The 16241-nt window shown below is 35.4% G+C and overlaps 1 protein-coding gene across 1 annotated transcript; it reads left to right on the top strand.

Annotated features, from left to right (window-relative positions):
* The first annotated feature begins 11057 nt into the window (after positions 1 to 11057).
* On the top strand, positions 11058 to 14107 carry LOC105565516 (alpha-tocopherol transfer protein-like). Its single transcript, XM_012018781.1, has 4 exons — positions 11058 to 11202; positions 12393 to 12691; positions 12779 to 13157; positions 13358 to 14107. The coding sequence occupies exons 2-4, from the start codon at positions 12408 to 12410 to the stop codon at positions 13613 to 13615; spliced, it is 921 nt and encodes a 306-aa protein (XP_011874171.1). The 5' UTR covers positions 11058 to 11202; positions 12393 to 12407; the 3' UTR covers positions 13616 to 14107.
* The last annotated feature ends 2134 nt before the right edge of the window (positions 14108 to 16241 follow it).

Here is a 16241-nt window from a genome sequence, read left to right on the forward strand (position 1 = left end):
CCCCCCCCCACGCCTGGCAATATCGATTGCCGCGCGGTCACATCTCGCCACGTAACATTTTTCCGAGATGGAATTCATCAGTTGCCTGAAAGATGGCTTAAAGTTATAGAAAGCAACGGCGAATACTTTGAACAATTTCATTTACTTTCTTTTAAAATAAACCCTGAATGTAGCTGAAAAAATTGGATTATTCATTTGTACACCTAATAAATAAGTCAATAAATCAGATGTAGATTTCATCGGTTACTTTCGCTTTAATTTATTTTTTCTGATCGCAAACGTGTAACCGGCTATCGCGACGCGAGTCTAGGCGCGATACGACAACGTAAGCTAGCGGGCAACGGCACGCTGTCCCCCCCTCGCCGTATTTTTCTATGTTCATGTAACATACATACATAGGCACAAATATTTTTATTATTATCGAATTTCATTGTCATCATTTTTCATCAAACCCCCCGTTCCGAACGGGAGTTTCGAGCTATAACAATTCCTTAGCCTTTTTTAATCAAAATTAAATTCAGCATAAAAATATTTGTGCGTATGTATGTATGTATGTATGTTACATGAACATAGAAAAATACGGCGAAGGGGGGGGGACAGCGCGCCGTTGCCCGCTAGCTTACGTCGTCGTACCGCGCCTAGACTCGCGTCGCGATAACCGGCTACACGTTTGCGATCAGAAAAAAATAAATTAAAGCGAAAGTAACCGATGGAATCTACATCTGATTTATTGACTTATTTATTTTACGCACCGCTCGTGCGTAACCACTGCCGATTGCGATAAACAACTTTCCGCATAGCAATATCGATCACCGGGCGGTCACATTTCGCCACGCGCTTGAATTGGGCGGTAGGCCAGGCTAAAACAACGATTTTTAATAATTAATTACTCGTTAACTATTGCGAAAATTGCAAAATAATACAGAACTTTTCTGTTGAATCACCAAGAAGTTTTATTTCAATAATACATTTTGATTGTAAAATTTAAATAAACTTTTGTTTTCGAGAAAAAGAAGAAAAACAAGAAGGACAGTATCACAAAATCATGCTTACAGTTAGAATGAAACTAAGTAAATGAAATATGCGATGTCAAAATCTCAGTCACAGTAGGCGCTCACCGGATATCGGGATTTCAGAAAAAGAAAGAACTTAAGGGGACTCGAATGACAGTCAAGTTTGACGTACGGGAAAGACGAGAAGGACGCACAAGTTCGACGACCGAGATTTCAGAAGGGTGAAAGATCGAGAAGTCCTCTTTTTAACGTAAGGTAGCTAAAGTACTTTATCGATCCCCAGAATTCACACACGAGATCCTTCATCCCCGACGAGGGGTAGGAGTAGTGGAGGAGAAGAAAAGCGAAAGAGGGGAGGACGGTCACAACGATACGGCAAGTGTCGTGCGGTCGAACACTGATCGAGAAGAAAAGAGACATGCGAGAGAGAAAGAAAGGCCGAAGAGAGGGAAAAAGCAAGAGCTCGTAGGTCGTTGGAGAGGTATGGTAGGAGATTCATCGCTGGCAACTTGCCATGGCTTTTTTTCCCTGAGAACTCGCTTACCGTCCGATATCTTTCCGAAGTTCTTCGCGGAACGTTTCCCCGTATCGATTACCCAACCATAAGGTATTGTTAAATTTTCATTTCTTTCCCTTTCTCCTCCCAGCTCGGCGAATCCGCCGACAGGAAAAGCGTGATCGACATTTTGGCATTTGTGCGATATTTACCGAACTCGGTAAACCTGAAATTGTATGTGACCAATATTTTCTTTTTGCTTAACGACGTATTACAAAGTAAAATCGCAAAATAGTTCATATGATAAAAGATTTTTTTAATAATTTTTAATTGTAATTCAGGAAGATATAATTGCCTTAAATTAATAAATGCTTAGCGCATTGTAGATTCGATGATAAAAAATAATTTACAAATTTTAATAATTTAGGTATGAGATTATATCGGAATAATGCAAGTAAAATGGTCTTCCAGTTTAAGAGATATTTGATAGCTCTTGCAAATGCGTATATCGACAAATGTCGCAGATCGTATCGGCTCGAGAGTTTTGCCTGAGAGACACTTAGGGCGTCGTAGAGTGTGAATTTCACCTATAGGTACACCATGTACTTTGTCTCCTGTCGAAGCTACGAAACTTTCGGCCTACTTCGACATGGAAACTATTTCATACCAACGAAACGATAGAAAGTTCCTGAAATATTTAAGGAACTTGAAAATAAATCGTGGCAAGTATTATTGCGTGGTGAAACTTTCGACTGAGTTCGAAACTTCGCTAACGTTTCGCCGAAGTTGGTAGCGGGTCGTCGTTTAATGCAAAAAAGGGACCAACTCTTAACGGTGAGAAAAAAATACACGAGGGAAATGAAATGTCACGAAACCTTAAAATTAGGTGTCTTTTGTGCGTCCCACGAAATGTCTAATTTTATTTTTTAGTATGCTGGAAATCATTCCTTCATTTTCTTATCAGATTTATTAGCAACTTTCACGAAACATATAAATTAGTACCTATAAATAAATCGATCAGGACACATGCAATTACATCGTTTATGTTCTACTGTAACTATTCTCTCTCTTTGGCCATAATAAAATGCGGAGAGTAATGAGCCATTATTATAACGTTGCTATAAAATAAGCTACGTATCTTTGCAACGTACAATAACTAAATCAGCATTACCTCACAGCAACATTTACTAAAGACCTGCGTTCTATACAGACTTCGATCGGAAATTTTTTCGTACTAAAGACTGTTGTTGATGACACGGAAAAGCCGATATCGAAGTGGGCAAAGAGCCGTAAGCCACCCTTTTTCCACATAGGAAATATATTTATAGTGTATAGCGCCAGAGTTAAGCCCCATACACATCACTGGGTCACTGTATTAGCACTATATCTGTGTTACGATGGTCAATATGGTGCTATCGTAGGCATCATTTTAGTAAACGAGAACACTTCCTCGAATAAATCTGGTTATTTGTTTCCATCGTTACCTCTTACAACGCGCAATAATATTTTGTTTCCCTTTTTTTACAAATTCAATACAATTCGTATCTTGGATATTCATTCGTGTGACAGGACGAGTTTATAAAAAAAAAATGTACAAGTGTCAGAAACACGTATGCTTATATATGTATGTGTGTAGCTTTTTAACAGTCGGAAAGTTTCGATTTATAATGCTTCAACAAAACTGCATGTGAGTGACTAACCAATTACATTGATGTATGACAGGTGCTTTTAAATCCTCTCATGACATGCGATTAAAATTTGCTGGTCTGATTACCGCTGATGTAGCAGCATTTTTAACCGTGGCGATACTTGTGCATGAAAAATTATTAATTAATTAAGATAGCATTTTCTATGTAATCAACCGTTTCACGCGTTAAGAATAGGGAGGTGTCGAATGGATTGATCGGTAGAAATGGACGGAGGCAATTTCTTGAAGTTACTCAGGAACTTCCCAAGATTCTCTACCTCGGAGAGTCAATTTTAACTTTGTATCAAGCAAGTTTGCGACCCCACGGAATTCTTCCTTCCACATGTGTATGAGGATTTATTGACAAAGAATTTTTTACGTAGCCAAAATTTTGCCGCATTAATAATAAAATGTTTAGCAATTATTTCAGTTTTGCCGAAGCTTGATAAAAATTTATTTGTATTATAGATAAAAGTAAAATTGTTGCAAACAGGAATAGTTAGAAAATACGATATATACAAGCATGCCGTGTCACATAATAACATTTTTTTAAATAAAAGAAACTCGCGAATTCTCGCGCTTCAAGTTTCTCTAGCACACTTCAAACTTTATATACGTACGATATGTATGTATACTAAAAGGTAAATGATTCTGATAATGTTAAATATATTTTATTCATATTTTAGTAGCTCTATAAATGATTGCGGTTTTCTGAGCATAAGATATTCAAAAGCCAAGCGTTCATACTTTTTTTAAAACAGTATCTACCGCAAGAAATCGTATTTCGTCTATAAATAATTTTATCAGGCATCCGTAATAGATTTAATACGTCATCAGCATTTTAATAAATTCAGATAGTTTACGAAAAGTTCTTATACTTATCAAAATATCTAGAAAACTTAAATTTCTTAAGCTGGTCAGCTTAAATTTATTTTTTATTATCGCTCTCTAAATCTGAATCAGTGGAAAAGTCACTGATTGAATTAGTAAAGTCTTGCATCGCTAATGAATCAGTGAAACACGGCCGAAAAAATAAATAAATCAAATAAAAACCAATAAATCAGTGAAAACTCATAAAAATTTTCAATGTGCCATGTTCTACGATTACATAATTTTAAGGATGAATTTTAAGAGGAAATTCTCTGTGTGTACATGCACTAATCAGTAAGTAAACTATTAACTGATTGAATCAACATATCTTTGCTCATTCATTCAGCATCTGAATCACTGATTTACCAGCTGAATTTAGCTAATGATCAGTGGCATACTTGGGGTTGATAAATCAGTGAATAGTCATTATTAATCAGCGACTATCCACTGATTCAGATTTAGAGAGCGGTTAATTAATAAATGTGTCTAGCTGAGGTGAATGAAATTTGGAATTTTATTATTAATACTGGCAATTTGAAAAACCAACCTTAAATTTATTGTTGCTAAAACAAAAAATATGGATGTTAGAAAATAACTCGACAACTTTTCTAAACTTGTAAAAAAATTTTGTATTCGTATAATATTTAACAGCGATCTCGTATCCACGAGTGTGTCGCGTACACATGCAATTTCATTCTATAAAACTTCGATACGGGATCATTTGATTTCGCTATCCCCTTTTATCACGACGACTGTTTAACACGGAAGCGCAACTTGACGTATCGACGCGGCTAACGGTATTACTGAGAATTGCGTTTCGATGAACGCATCTTTTTCGTTCGTCTGCATAAAACGCCGATCAACTTCGACGCCGCACCCTTGTATTTTTGTTCACCGGCTGTCCCGCGGCCGATGGCACGTCACCGCAACGCGCCTGACAGACGGAGACAGGATTGATTGATTGAATTCTGTTCTGCTTCGTTAGGCGAACGCTCCGTGATTTCAAAAATAAAATTATAAAATTTATGAAATCCCACGTGTTGTCACAGACATTTAAGTGTAATCATCAATACTCAATGATAAAACTAAAATGAAAGATTAGTACAAAAACTAAAGCAATATTATAGGTAATAAGTTATATTAGACAATAGTACTGTAAAATTTATCTGCTATTTTTTCAAATTATTAATCGTGCTTAAGAGCAACAGATAAAATGTCACGGAATTATTTCATAATATCGAAAGTATCAGTTCAGTTACACTTTTTACAGTGACTTATCTACAGTTTTCGTTGCTGCTTTAAGGCGTATGTTTCGTTCGTTGCAAAGATAGTAGTTAAGAGATACGAATGTGCGTGGCCATGTGTGATTTTGCGACGGAAATAGCCGGAGGTCATGGAATTTCGGTCGCCTCAACCGGTAGCGGCGAAACGAAAACCGCGAATACGTGAGGCACGGACCTCCGGCGTTAAATGAAATTTCCTGCACGGAAGGGAACGAAGGGGGCTTTTAGGAAGCGAAGAGAGATGAAGGGGGACAATGCGCGGTGCGATTACTTTGTTGTGCGAAACCGTATTGCCAAACGAAATTGCCTCGCCAACCATTAATTTAATATAAAGATAGAGAGTCCCGGAACACAAGAGGGTGAGAGGGTACGCGCGAATGGTATCGCACGAAGCGTGTCTGTGCGGAAGGTGATTGATTGGAGAAAATTACTGACAGATTGATGGAAATTAATGGAAAGCGCGGCCGAAATTAATGGGCCGACGCGTACGAGTGCGTGCATAGTTGATAACGCCAGTTGACCGATCGTGCACGCGTAAACGCAAGCTCGTCGTCCGACTTGTGCACACAAGCTTCCCAGGTTTTCGGTCGAAAGGTCTTCCTCGTCGGGGAGAAAACTTAATTGAATGGTTAACCCTAAACTCCAGGAACGGTTCTCCACAAATTAAAACGTGAGAGATAATTTATGGAACGTCAACACGAGTCAATCTGTACAGAAGAACATGTTCGAAAGCATCTATCAATTCTGGAAAGTTATATGCAGAATGGAAAGGAAGACATATTTCCATTAATATAGCTGAGGTAACTTATACGATTTATATCTTAGTTTTTTCTCTATATCTATAACTTCACAATCATATGCGTAACATTTTTCCCTAGTATTTTTTATTAAATAGAAAGGCGTAATGAGGTATAATGAGAAAGGGATATAATGATAAAACTGTGAAGAGAGAATGTGATATTTTATATGAAAATAATATACTGTGATAATATAATATTTATTTAAAGCCTGGTATTGAATTAACAGTCTGTAATATAAATCTTGAAATGCAAAGCTATGCGTATCAGCACATTTTCTTTAAAAACACAGATCAGATAACGTTGCTTTCGGATTAATAACGCATCATCCAAATAAGCTATTGACAGCGGTATATTAAATATATTCTGATGAAAACATATTTCTGTATTTAAATCTAGATATGTATGCATATGTGTATAAAATCATTGTAATATTAGAAAACAATTTTCATATATGCTCATGTTAAAACTAATTAGCTTTTATTAAATCAATATACCTAAAGTATGTACAAAATAGCACTGTAAATATAAAAAATCATTATAAAATGTAGTATAAAATAATTTAAATTTAACTAATTTTAATTTAAATAAACAAGTATGTGTGCGGATACATCTCATAATTTATAGCATGTAAAAAAAATTAGTTGATTGAATTTTAATTAAAAAATAAACGTTGATAATTATTATGCAACAATATTAGAGATAACTTTAAACAGACAAGGCTACTCCTAATGCAAATAAAATCTATAATATCTAATACAAAAGAATTTCGCGTGAAAATTGCGCAATATCAAAAAATCTATGCATAATAACGCAGGTAATAAATCATAAATAGCACACATCTGCTCTGGTCGATGTGTCAGCATCGCTTGCGAATAGAATCATCGTCTGTACTGCTCGTATTTATCGTTCGCGCTGTACACGCGATTCGGGGCAACGCACAACCGCATTCGGGACCGACACGCGGGAGCCGCATAGGCAGGGAATTGATGTTGGGATTGAGGCGACCGGAAAATTTCACACACCGCAAAGCTGCTAGCATTAACTATGAAACTTACACCGGTCGTGGTGGTGCGACAAAACAAAAAAATAGAAGAACAAAATTCACTGATACACCGCGAAATTAAACGCTCGCGGTCATCGATTTTGCCAGGCGTTGAATTTTCGGGGGAAGGCTCGGCTCGCATCATGCCGCGCGGTGTTTCCTCCTCCTCCTTTCTCGCTTTCTCTCTTTCTCTCCCTCCCTCACCCTCCATCAACCCCCGCCGGCCGTAGCCCATACAATTTTGCGTGCGTGTAAATTCACCGGTTAAATAACACGCCATCGGCTTGTTAGCGTGACGCAACCCGTCGTTGAATAGAAAAAAAAAGAGAGAAAAATCAGAAGCGGGAGGAGAGAAGCCAAATGCATTGCGAATTTTTCGCGTAAACAGCGCGAATGGTGCAGATTCGGCGTGTTTTCACGCATGTGCACGGCAAACACGCAATACCTGCTTTTATCCATGTGGGAGGCCTGCTTGCTCTGGTAATAAATGGAGAATTCGAAAAATACATTGGACGCGATTTTGATTTGTTTGCTACCGAAAACGACGATTTTTCGCGATAATAATGAATAAATCGAATCACATCGATCTCGCTAATATCCGCAAGGGTCGGGAGGGAGGGAGGGAATAAATTACTGGTGTCAATCTTTTTCCGCGACGTAAAACAATAAATAGACCTGTTTTAAACTTTCTTTTTTTTTTCCTTATTTTCTTTCTCTTTCTCTCTTTCTGATAGATTTACTTACTGGTGTATAATCTTTCTTTTAACAAATCTTCCACAAAGAAGAAAAGTAAAAAATGAAAATAGAAATAATATTGTATAATGCACTATATTTCTTATTTTTATTTTCCTCAAATCAAAACAAGTTTTGCAAAATTGATCCAATTGTACCTAATTTGTATCTCATACTCATGGCAAGATATTAAATATTGAACAGTAGCTAAAATCCTAGTAAAAATATATTTGCCAACGGTCGATTATCTCTTTAAACTACAATTATTAATACAGTCACAATGGCAGAATAATTAAAGTGTACTCTCCCTATTTTTTGCAAATTAATTTTGATGCAATGACAAAATCAAAAAGCATATTATAATAAGATCAATATATTTATTTTTGAGAGATCAATAAGCGTGCAATTACTACAAGCAAAAATATAAAAAAACTAACTTTCTTTTCATTTTCTTTGAAAGCACGTTATACATGATAAGCGGCTAAAGGTGATCCTGAAACCCGGTCGCGTCACGTGAGTTGTTGACGCGGCTTTTCGCGCATCGAAGGCAAAGACGATCTTTAAGAAAAACGAAAAAGCCATCTCGCTTTTCAACCCCGTGCTGTCGACAAAGGGCTAAGTTACCCCAGTCGACCTTTCGGGATTAAGGAAAGGTTTGGTGAAGGAATAGACTCAAAGACTCCTCGTTACAATCGCGCGGAATAAGCTATTAGTAAACAGGCCGGAGGAAGCAGAAAACTATTTTTCTGAAGAGCAAATGTGAAAGAATGAGCGTAACACCGATTTTCACAATTTAAAACGGTAATGGGTATTGCAATTACGGTACACGCAATACACGCAATATATACACGTACTCGCGTACAATTGCTTTAACATCTAAACGACATTAAATTGTATCATTTACGTTAATTACATTTTATGTAGAAAACGCAATAACTTCACAGAGAGAGAGAGAGAGAGAGAGAGAGAGAGAACGTGCACGCGCGCGTGTGTGTGTGTGTGTATTTCATCAATATAAATAATTCAAGTAGTATTTCTTAATTCTTTCTTCTATGATTTTAACACGTAACAAATAAAATTTGTTTTGTGAAGTTTGCTTCTGATAATTTTTATTCCGCTTCGCTGTTACATTTGTATAATAATTAATTATAGTCTGTTATGGTTTAACGCGATATACAAACACACATATAATTTTGCAGAAGCATTTAACTTCATTAATTTTGTACCACTTGCAGCTTGTAAATTTGATGCTTGCAAAACAACAATGCGGTTGTCGTATTATTTTTGAATAATGAAGAACTCCGCTTGTTGCTCATTATTCAAAAACTGCAGTGATTTTAGTAATAGACACATGTATCTCATTGCCAGATATTTTTTCAACTGTACGTCAGCACGGCGTGAGAACATTGTCAATACAGCTCATTCTGACGGATTGTTTTCTGTCCTGTGATAGGTTATAGTCTTGAACTTTGATACTTTTAATCACGGCACTAGAATCTCACTCTATTATCTTTGAATAATGAAGAACTCCGCTAATTGTTACTCCATTATTCAAAGACTGTAGTGATTTTAGTAATAGATACATGTATCTCATTGCCAGATCTTTTTTAACTGTACATTAGCACGGCGTGAGTGCATTGTCAATACAGTTCATTCTGACGGATTGTTTTCTGTCTTGTGATATGTATAGTCTTGAACTTTGATACTTTTAATCACGGCAGAATCTTACGACGCAACCTGTCGAATGCAATGCTATTAGAGAAATCGAAAAGTAGATTCATTACGTTTCTTATTATAATTACAAACCTTAATAATTATTAGATCTAAACGAAGTTATAGATTAGATTGTAACGTAGCATAGTAGATTTATTCAGTCGATTTAGGTCCTAGAATTACTAGACGCGATTTCTTTATAATTAATTTCAGCCTGTTACGTTAAAAAAGAATAAAAGGAGCTAATGTATACGATATAATGTATGTTACAATACATAACAATTTTTAATAATTGGAGCACTAATGCAACAGCATATTCCTGATAAAAAGTCCTGTACTAGTTTTTCCTCCTACAAACAATTATCGAGATATCATAAGTTAAATATAGAAAAGTTTTCAATTTTCTCTTGAATATCTCAAAAAGTATTAGGCAATTAAAAAATATTTCAGACAAAAGTTGTTCATATTAATTAGTAGAATAAGATAGTATAATAAACAATAGGGGGTTCACTTTAAAAAAGTGAAGATGACTTTCACGTGATCTTCAAACAACTATTCAAAGTCAAATTAATGACACTTCTTTATAATTTATTTCACTATCTTATGTCCCTCTCGAAACCAAACAACTTTTGTCTGATACATTTTGTCCTTAAATTAAAACCAAATAAGTTATTGGGTGTGGTAAATAAAAATGACACCGTGTATAAGATATAAGACATATAAGATAATAAATATATAAGTATATAAGATAATAGAAATATGGCTAAATGATATGGATACGAGCTAAAAGAACAATCATGTTGCGTTATAATCAGCGTATCTGTATCATGATAAAAAGCGATCATGATATGATACAATGATACGGCATGTGACCAGACCCGCCTTATCGCGATGCAATTGTATGCATTATAATATAATGCGTTCTAAACAAAGTTGGAATTGACGTGTGTACCGGTGTCATGGTGTCGTCATGGTGACGTCACATCTATTATATTAAGCTAGCACATTTCGACATAATCGAATGCGACTTATGTAAAAATTTATGGTTATTTGATTTTACTTTGCTAACATTATCACGTATGTTAAGCTGGCAGTCATTTCAGCATAATCATACGCAACTTATCTAAGAATTGCTATTTTTTGCTAGTTAATTGCTGTAATATCGATTTTTTGCTCCAGTCGATAAAATGTTCTGCTAACGTCAGCGCAGTATAGAACATATTAAAAACAGTAAGATTTATCTAATCCAATTAAAAATGAGATCTGCAAAAAAATCAGTAATGTTATAATACATTCTAAAATAATGCGTCAATTTTTGTTTGCTGTTTAACTAATAATACTCAACTTGTACGGTCGTGATTACGCAGATAAATATCTTGGTCTTAGAGCACAATACAATAGTAATCGTTCTCGTCGGACGTTTAAAACGCTCGTACATTCCCCTTTAGAAATCAGTGTGTAATCGACTTATCGCGAACGCAGTAGCGTTTCGCATTCTGTGCTGTGTTCCCAGTGTTTATCGGACAGATCCATCTGTTATAACCGATTAAGAAACAACCGGTCAAGGTAAGTTAACACGATTTAATTATTTCTTTAATTAAATATATTATTTCACAACATCAAGTTTTGTTGACCGTATCTGGCTATTTTTATGTTTAAACATCACTACGTTTCGACCATGGGTTTTGATCCTTTTCAAACAATCTGACAATACAAATTAGAGATTTACAAATTAATATATAAATAAAGTAAACAAGTCTGAGAGATATTAAGTTCACAGTTACAAAAATTATAATTGTTAGATGTATTACCTAGGATAGTCATATACATAGACTCGTGTGTATTTTGGTGATGTAGAAAGGATTGTTATGTATAATCACATACTAAAAATGAGAGCGTTAGAGAGAGAGAAAGATGCAGAAATTTGGGTTGAAATTAATAATATATAGACTTAGATGCTATGAGAATTTTGTGTTGGAGTTTGCTCTCTCTCTCTCTCTCTCTCTCTCTCTCTCTCTCTCTCTCTCTCTAACGCTCTCATTTTTAGTGTGTGATTATACATGACAATCCTTTCTACATCACCAAAATACACACAAGTCTATGTATATGACTATCTTAGGTAATACTTCTAACAATTATAATTTTTGTAACTGTGAACTTAATATCTCTGACTTGTTTACTTTATTTATGTATTAATTTGTAAATCTCTAATTTGTATTGTCAGATCGCTTGAAAAGGATCAAAACCTATGGTCGAAACGTGAAACAAAACTTGATGTTGTTAATTATTGCTGGGGACCCTGAACAATTTTCTTGTTAGTATATTATTTTAATTTCCGTAGACATTAAATATGCGAAATATAGAAAGTGTACTATTCAAAATCGTGAATAAAAGTAAAGTCCAAACGTACTATTGAAATGATCTACGAATAAGTAATTTAAATAAATAATATTATGTTCTACTTCGTACAATTGAAAAATGTATTATATTTTTAAATTTAAAGAACTAATGCGTATAGAGAAAGAAAGCAAAAAGTATAAGTATAGATTAAAGTGATATACATATACATATGAAATGCCAAGATTTTTAACTTGCTAAATGTCATGTACTAGTGATAGTTTCATAAATTATTGAAAGATTACGTCGTGTCAGTTGATTAATTTGTATTATTTAATTATTTATTGATTTTATATATAGCTCTTTTTCTCTTTCGCACAAGTGCTTCTTAAAACTTATAAACGTGGACAAATTTGTAGGTTGTCAGAGCAACGATGTTACCGCCTCGACATGTTAGTATAGAAGAAGAGTGCAAGCGAAATCCGGAACTCAAGATGTCAGATCTACAAATGTTAAAGGATTGGATGGATAAGCAGCCTCATATGCCACAAGTAGACATGTACTATATTGCTTTGTTTTTGCATAGCAACTATTATCGTATAGAACCGACCAAGAAGACGATCGAAAATTTTTTAACCGTAAGGACGCATTCGCCAGAAATATTCACTAATAGAGATTTAATCACGTGCAAAGAATTGCGAGAGATCGCCTCTGTCATGTGAGTTATTCTGTCAAATTATTAAGATTAATAAGTATCATTAAAAATCATATCCGCATATAAAGAAAAGTATTTTTTCGATAATAGAGGAGCCACGCCATTAGAGCAAAAAACCAAGGAAGGATACATCATTACATTTGGAAAATTTTTGGATCCGAATCCGGATAAATATTTCCGGATAAAAAATAACTTTTTGGAAGGTATTAAGTATGCGCTTATGGCATGTGAAGTGCAGAATATTATACATGGCACCAGCGAGGGACAGGTTGCTGTTGTTGACGCAGCCGGTTTGACTCTTAGCCATACCACTAGTTTCAATTTACCAGCAGCAAAAAAGTTTTTATTCTATGTACAAGAAGCAGCTCCAGTTCGATTGAAGGCTCTTCACGTATTGAACACTATGCCCATAGTAGATACATTTTTTAATTTACTAAAACCCTTCATGAAGAAGGAACTGCTGGATATAGTAAGTCAACGACATGTTAAGTTTCTCTTCTTTTTAAGAAAGGAAACTCAGTGAAAAACGAAAGTCGGAAAGACGTCTATTAGACGGCTATTAGATGCCGTTAATATCTATGCCGTTTAATAATCGTCTAATAGCCGTCTTTCCGACCTTTATTTCTCACTGGAAAAATATAAGATATAAATACACATTTATTATTTTAGCTGCATTTTCATTCGAATATGGAAACCGTGAAGAAATATGTGCCTATAGAGAGTTTGCCAAATGAATATGGTGGGACAGCGGGACCTATCAAGGAACTAACAGCCAGGTATATTAAAGTACTGGAAGAATTTCGCGATTGGTTTCAGTATGACGAAACTCACATGCGAATAAACGAATCTTTGCGAGTTGGCAAGTGCGAAAATGCAGAAAATCTATTCGGTGCAGATGGTTGCTTTAAAAAGTTGGAGCTAGATTAATCACCCAAAAAAATATCTTACTAACGCAGATAGATTTCTCTAGATGTCACAATAAAAAATTATCGCTAGTTTTTGTATCTGGTAAAAAATTCTTTATAGCCTGCAGAATTTACAGCAGCAAATTCTAGTAATATTATCTGGAAGGTTTGGATTTATGACTATAAATATTAATCACTAGATTGGATAAAAATTAATTTCGGTACCATAACTAGAACAATCTTTGTAAGAAATATAGTTCTTGTATGTATCACAGTCAAACAATGGATGGGCGCCATAAAGACTTTGTTACTTAGTAATTTATAAATTATATTATATCAACATTTATGAAGGTAAATATTAAAGAGGATTTGTATAAACTATAACATAATTCGATTATCAAATTATCTTAATAATCATATCGCGATACACAATTTGTACGCATAATCCGACTATTGTTATGTATTATAGCAAAGTTAGTTACTGGGAAAATTATAATGGCTTGTTTCACGTATACATACATGCTCATTATTCCTTAATTAACCGTTTCTTCAATTGTTTGTGTTGAAAGCGCTGCTAAAATCTTGATGCGTAACACATCGCATGTGTATTGGTGATCGTATAATGCTCATAGAAGTTACACGTACCTATCACATCGCATAATTTTAATAGACATTAAACTTATACGACTACAATAGAAAGCCGGTTCCAGCAGTGCTCACTAACAATAGGTCTCTGAATTGTTCGGTACATCTTTACCAGCTTTGAAAATATTATATTATATTAAAAACCCGGAAGAAAACAATGGTTTTACATACGATTTAGCCGAAATTCAAGTGAAACAACTCGAAGAATATCGCGAATGGTTCCTGCCGGATGAACCAGACGTGTTAATGATGCGTTAAGAATAGGCAAAAGTAAATCAGCGAATTATTTGTTCGGTGTGAAAATAATAAAATGTGAATAGAAAAATAGAAAATTTTATAATCTGGTAATCTTACATTCTTCTACTTTAACTAAAAATAATCACGTTTTAATCATATTTGCATTTAATCCAGCTCTTTGCTTAAAAACGCATTGTAGATGCATATCGCATACTTTCTTCTTTCTCGTTTTCAATATTTACGATGGTTGTAAAAAAATGGTTATATAATTACGTAAATATGATTGTAATATTAAAAAACGTTTAAAAAATGTCGAAAATATGTACCTTTAAAGATTACAAATTTTTACGGATAAAATAAAAAAATTTATGAATCACACGTCTTTGTAATTTTCAGTAATATTATCAGTAATATAATCGTAACATTAAACGTTACGATTAGTTTGGTTAAAATAATTTAATTTGGCTTCTCGTGAAATATGGGATTATTAATCCTTTATATACTATTTGTATAATATAACACCGAACGTTGTTGTGAGCGATTCAAATGATGTTTATTAATTAAGCGGCGGCATGATAAAATGGATTAAATACCAGAACGGTAGCATTAATAGCCGTCTCATGGCATTTAATTTTGATCAATGCGCCGTTTAAATTGTATCATCAGCTAACAGAACGGTCAAGCTAAACCGCACCCATACTGAACACGCGGCCAACCAAGCTATTCTTCTGCGAATTGCCCACAGAAAAATTGAAGAATTATTAATCTTATTCTAAAATGGACATATAATTAATTTTAAAAGACTAGTGGCGACAACAGTCATTATATAATGACAGACAATTAACAAATAAGAATACGTTCAAGGACATGCTTTAGAATAAATCATAGTTCACTCTAATGCAGAAAAGGTTTATAGAAAATAATATATAGGGACATATTAAAAATTGAGAAGGGAAACTTATAGTCAACCCAACTGGCTAGTTATTTAATGAGTTTATTACACATATTAAATTAATAATATCAAGAAATTCAAAAAATTTAGATATTAATAAAATTTTGGCCACATCTGAGTAAACTGAATATACGATTAATTTGGAACGACTGGTGAAGGCAAGACGAGCCTCAAGTGTGAAACCCTGTCCCGTATTCGGGAGGGAGGGGGAGACGCCACGTGAAAAGTTCGAAGGCTCAATTTCGTTAGCGAGTTTCGCGGCAGCGCGGCGATTCGTCGACGCCCGGCCGCGTGAAATACGAGCCTCGGGAAGAACGCAGAACAAAATTAATCTCCGGTCGGCAACGGAAGCGCAGCCTGGTTATAGAATTGGCTGAGAGAGCCGGCTGCGCGCCGTCGAGCGCGGGAGCGCACGCTGAAAGGGCCGGGAGGTACGGCGCGAGAACATCGAATGTCGCCCGGGATGAAAATTGGTATAGACGTCGCTCACCTGCACAGGCCCATATTGTATGACACCGCGAGAGATTCGGATGATTTATTAGGTAATATCACGGCCCCGGGCGAAAACCTCCGGTCCGCTTTTTCTTCCTCCCCGACCTTGCGCCCTCGCGCGATCCTGTAACGCTACTGTGTGTCCGCGCATATGTGCGCGTGTGTGTTTGAGTGTGTCTTTCGTCCGCTTGTGTATTATCCTTCCCCTTTCCACCCTATCGTTTCGTACACGTTGCGCACGAGACGTCGATTGAAAGTGTGACGTTAAAGAATCCATTGACGAGATTGAGAGATCGCCCGTATAACTCTGTCACGTTTATTT

This window comes from Vollenhovia emeryi, unplaced genomic scaffold (assembly GCF_000949405.1).
Source record: "Vollenhovia emeryi isolate VEMERY1.0 unplaced genomic scaffold, V.emery_V1.0 DF939151.1, whole genome shotgun sequence".
NCBI classification, from domain to species: domain Eukaryota; kingdom Metazoa; phylum Arthropoda; class Insecta; order Hymenoptera; family Formicidae; genus Vollenhovia; species Vollenhovia emeryi.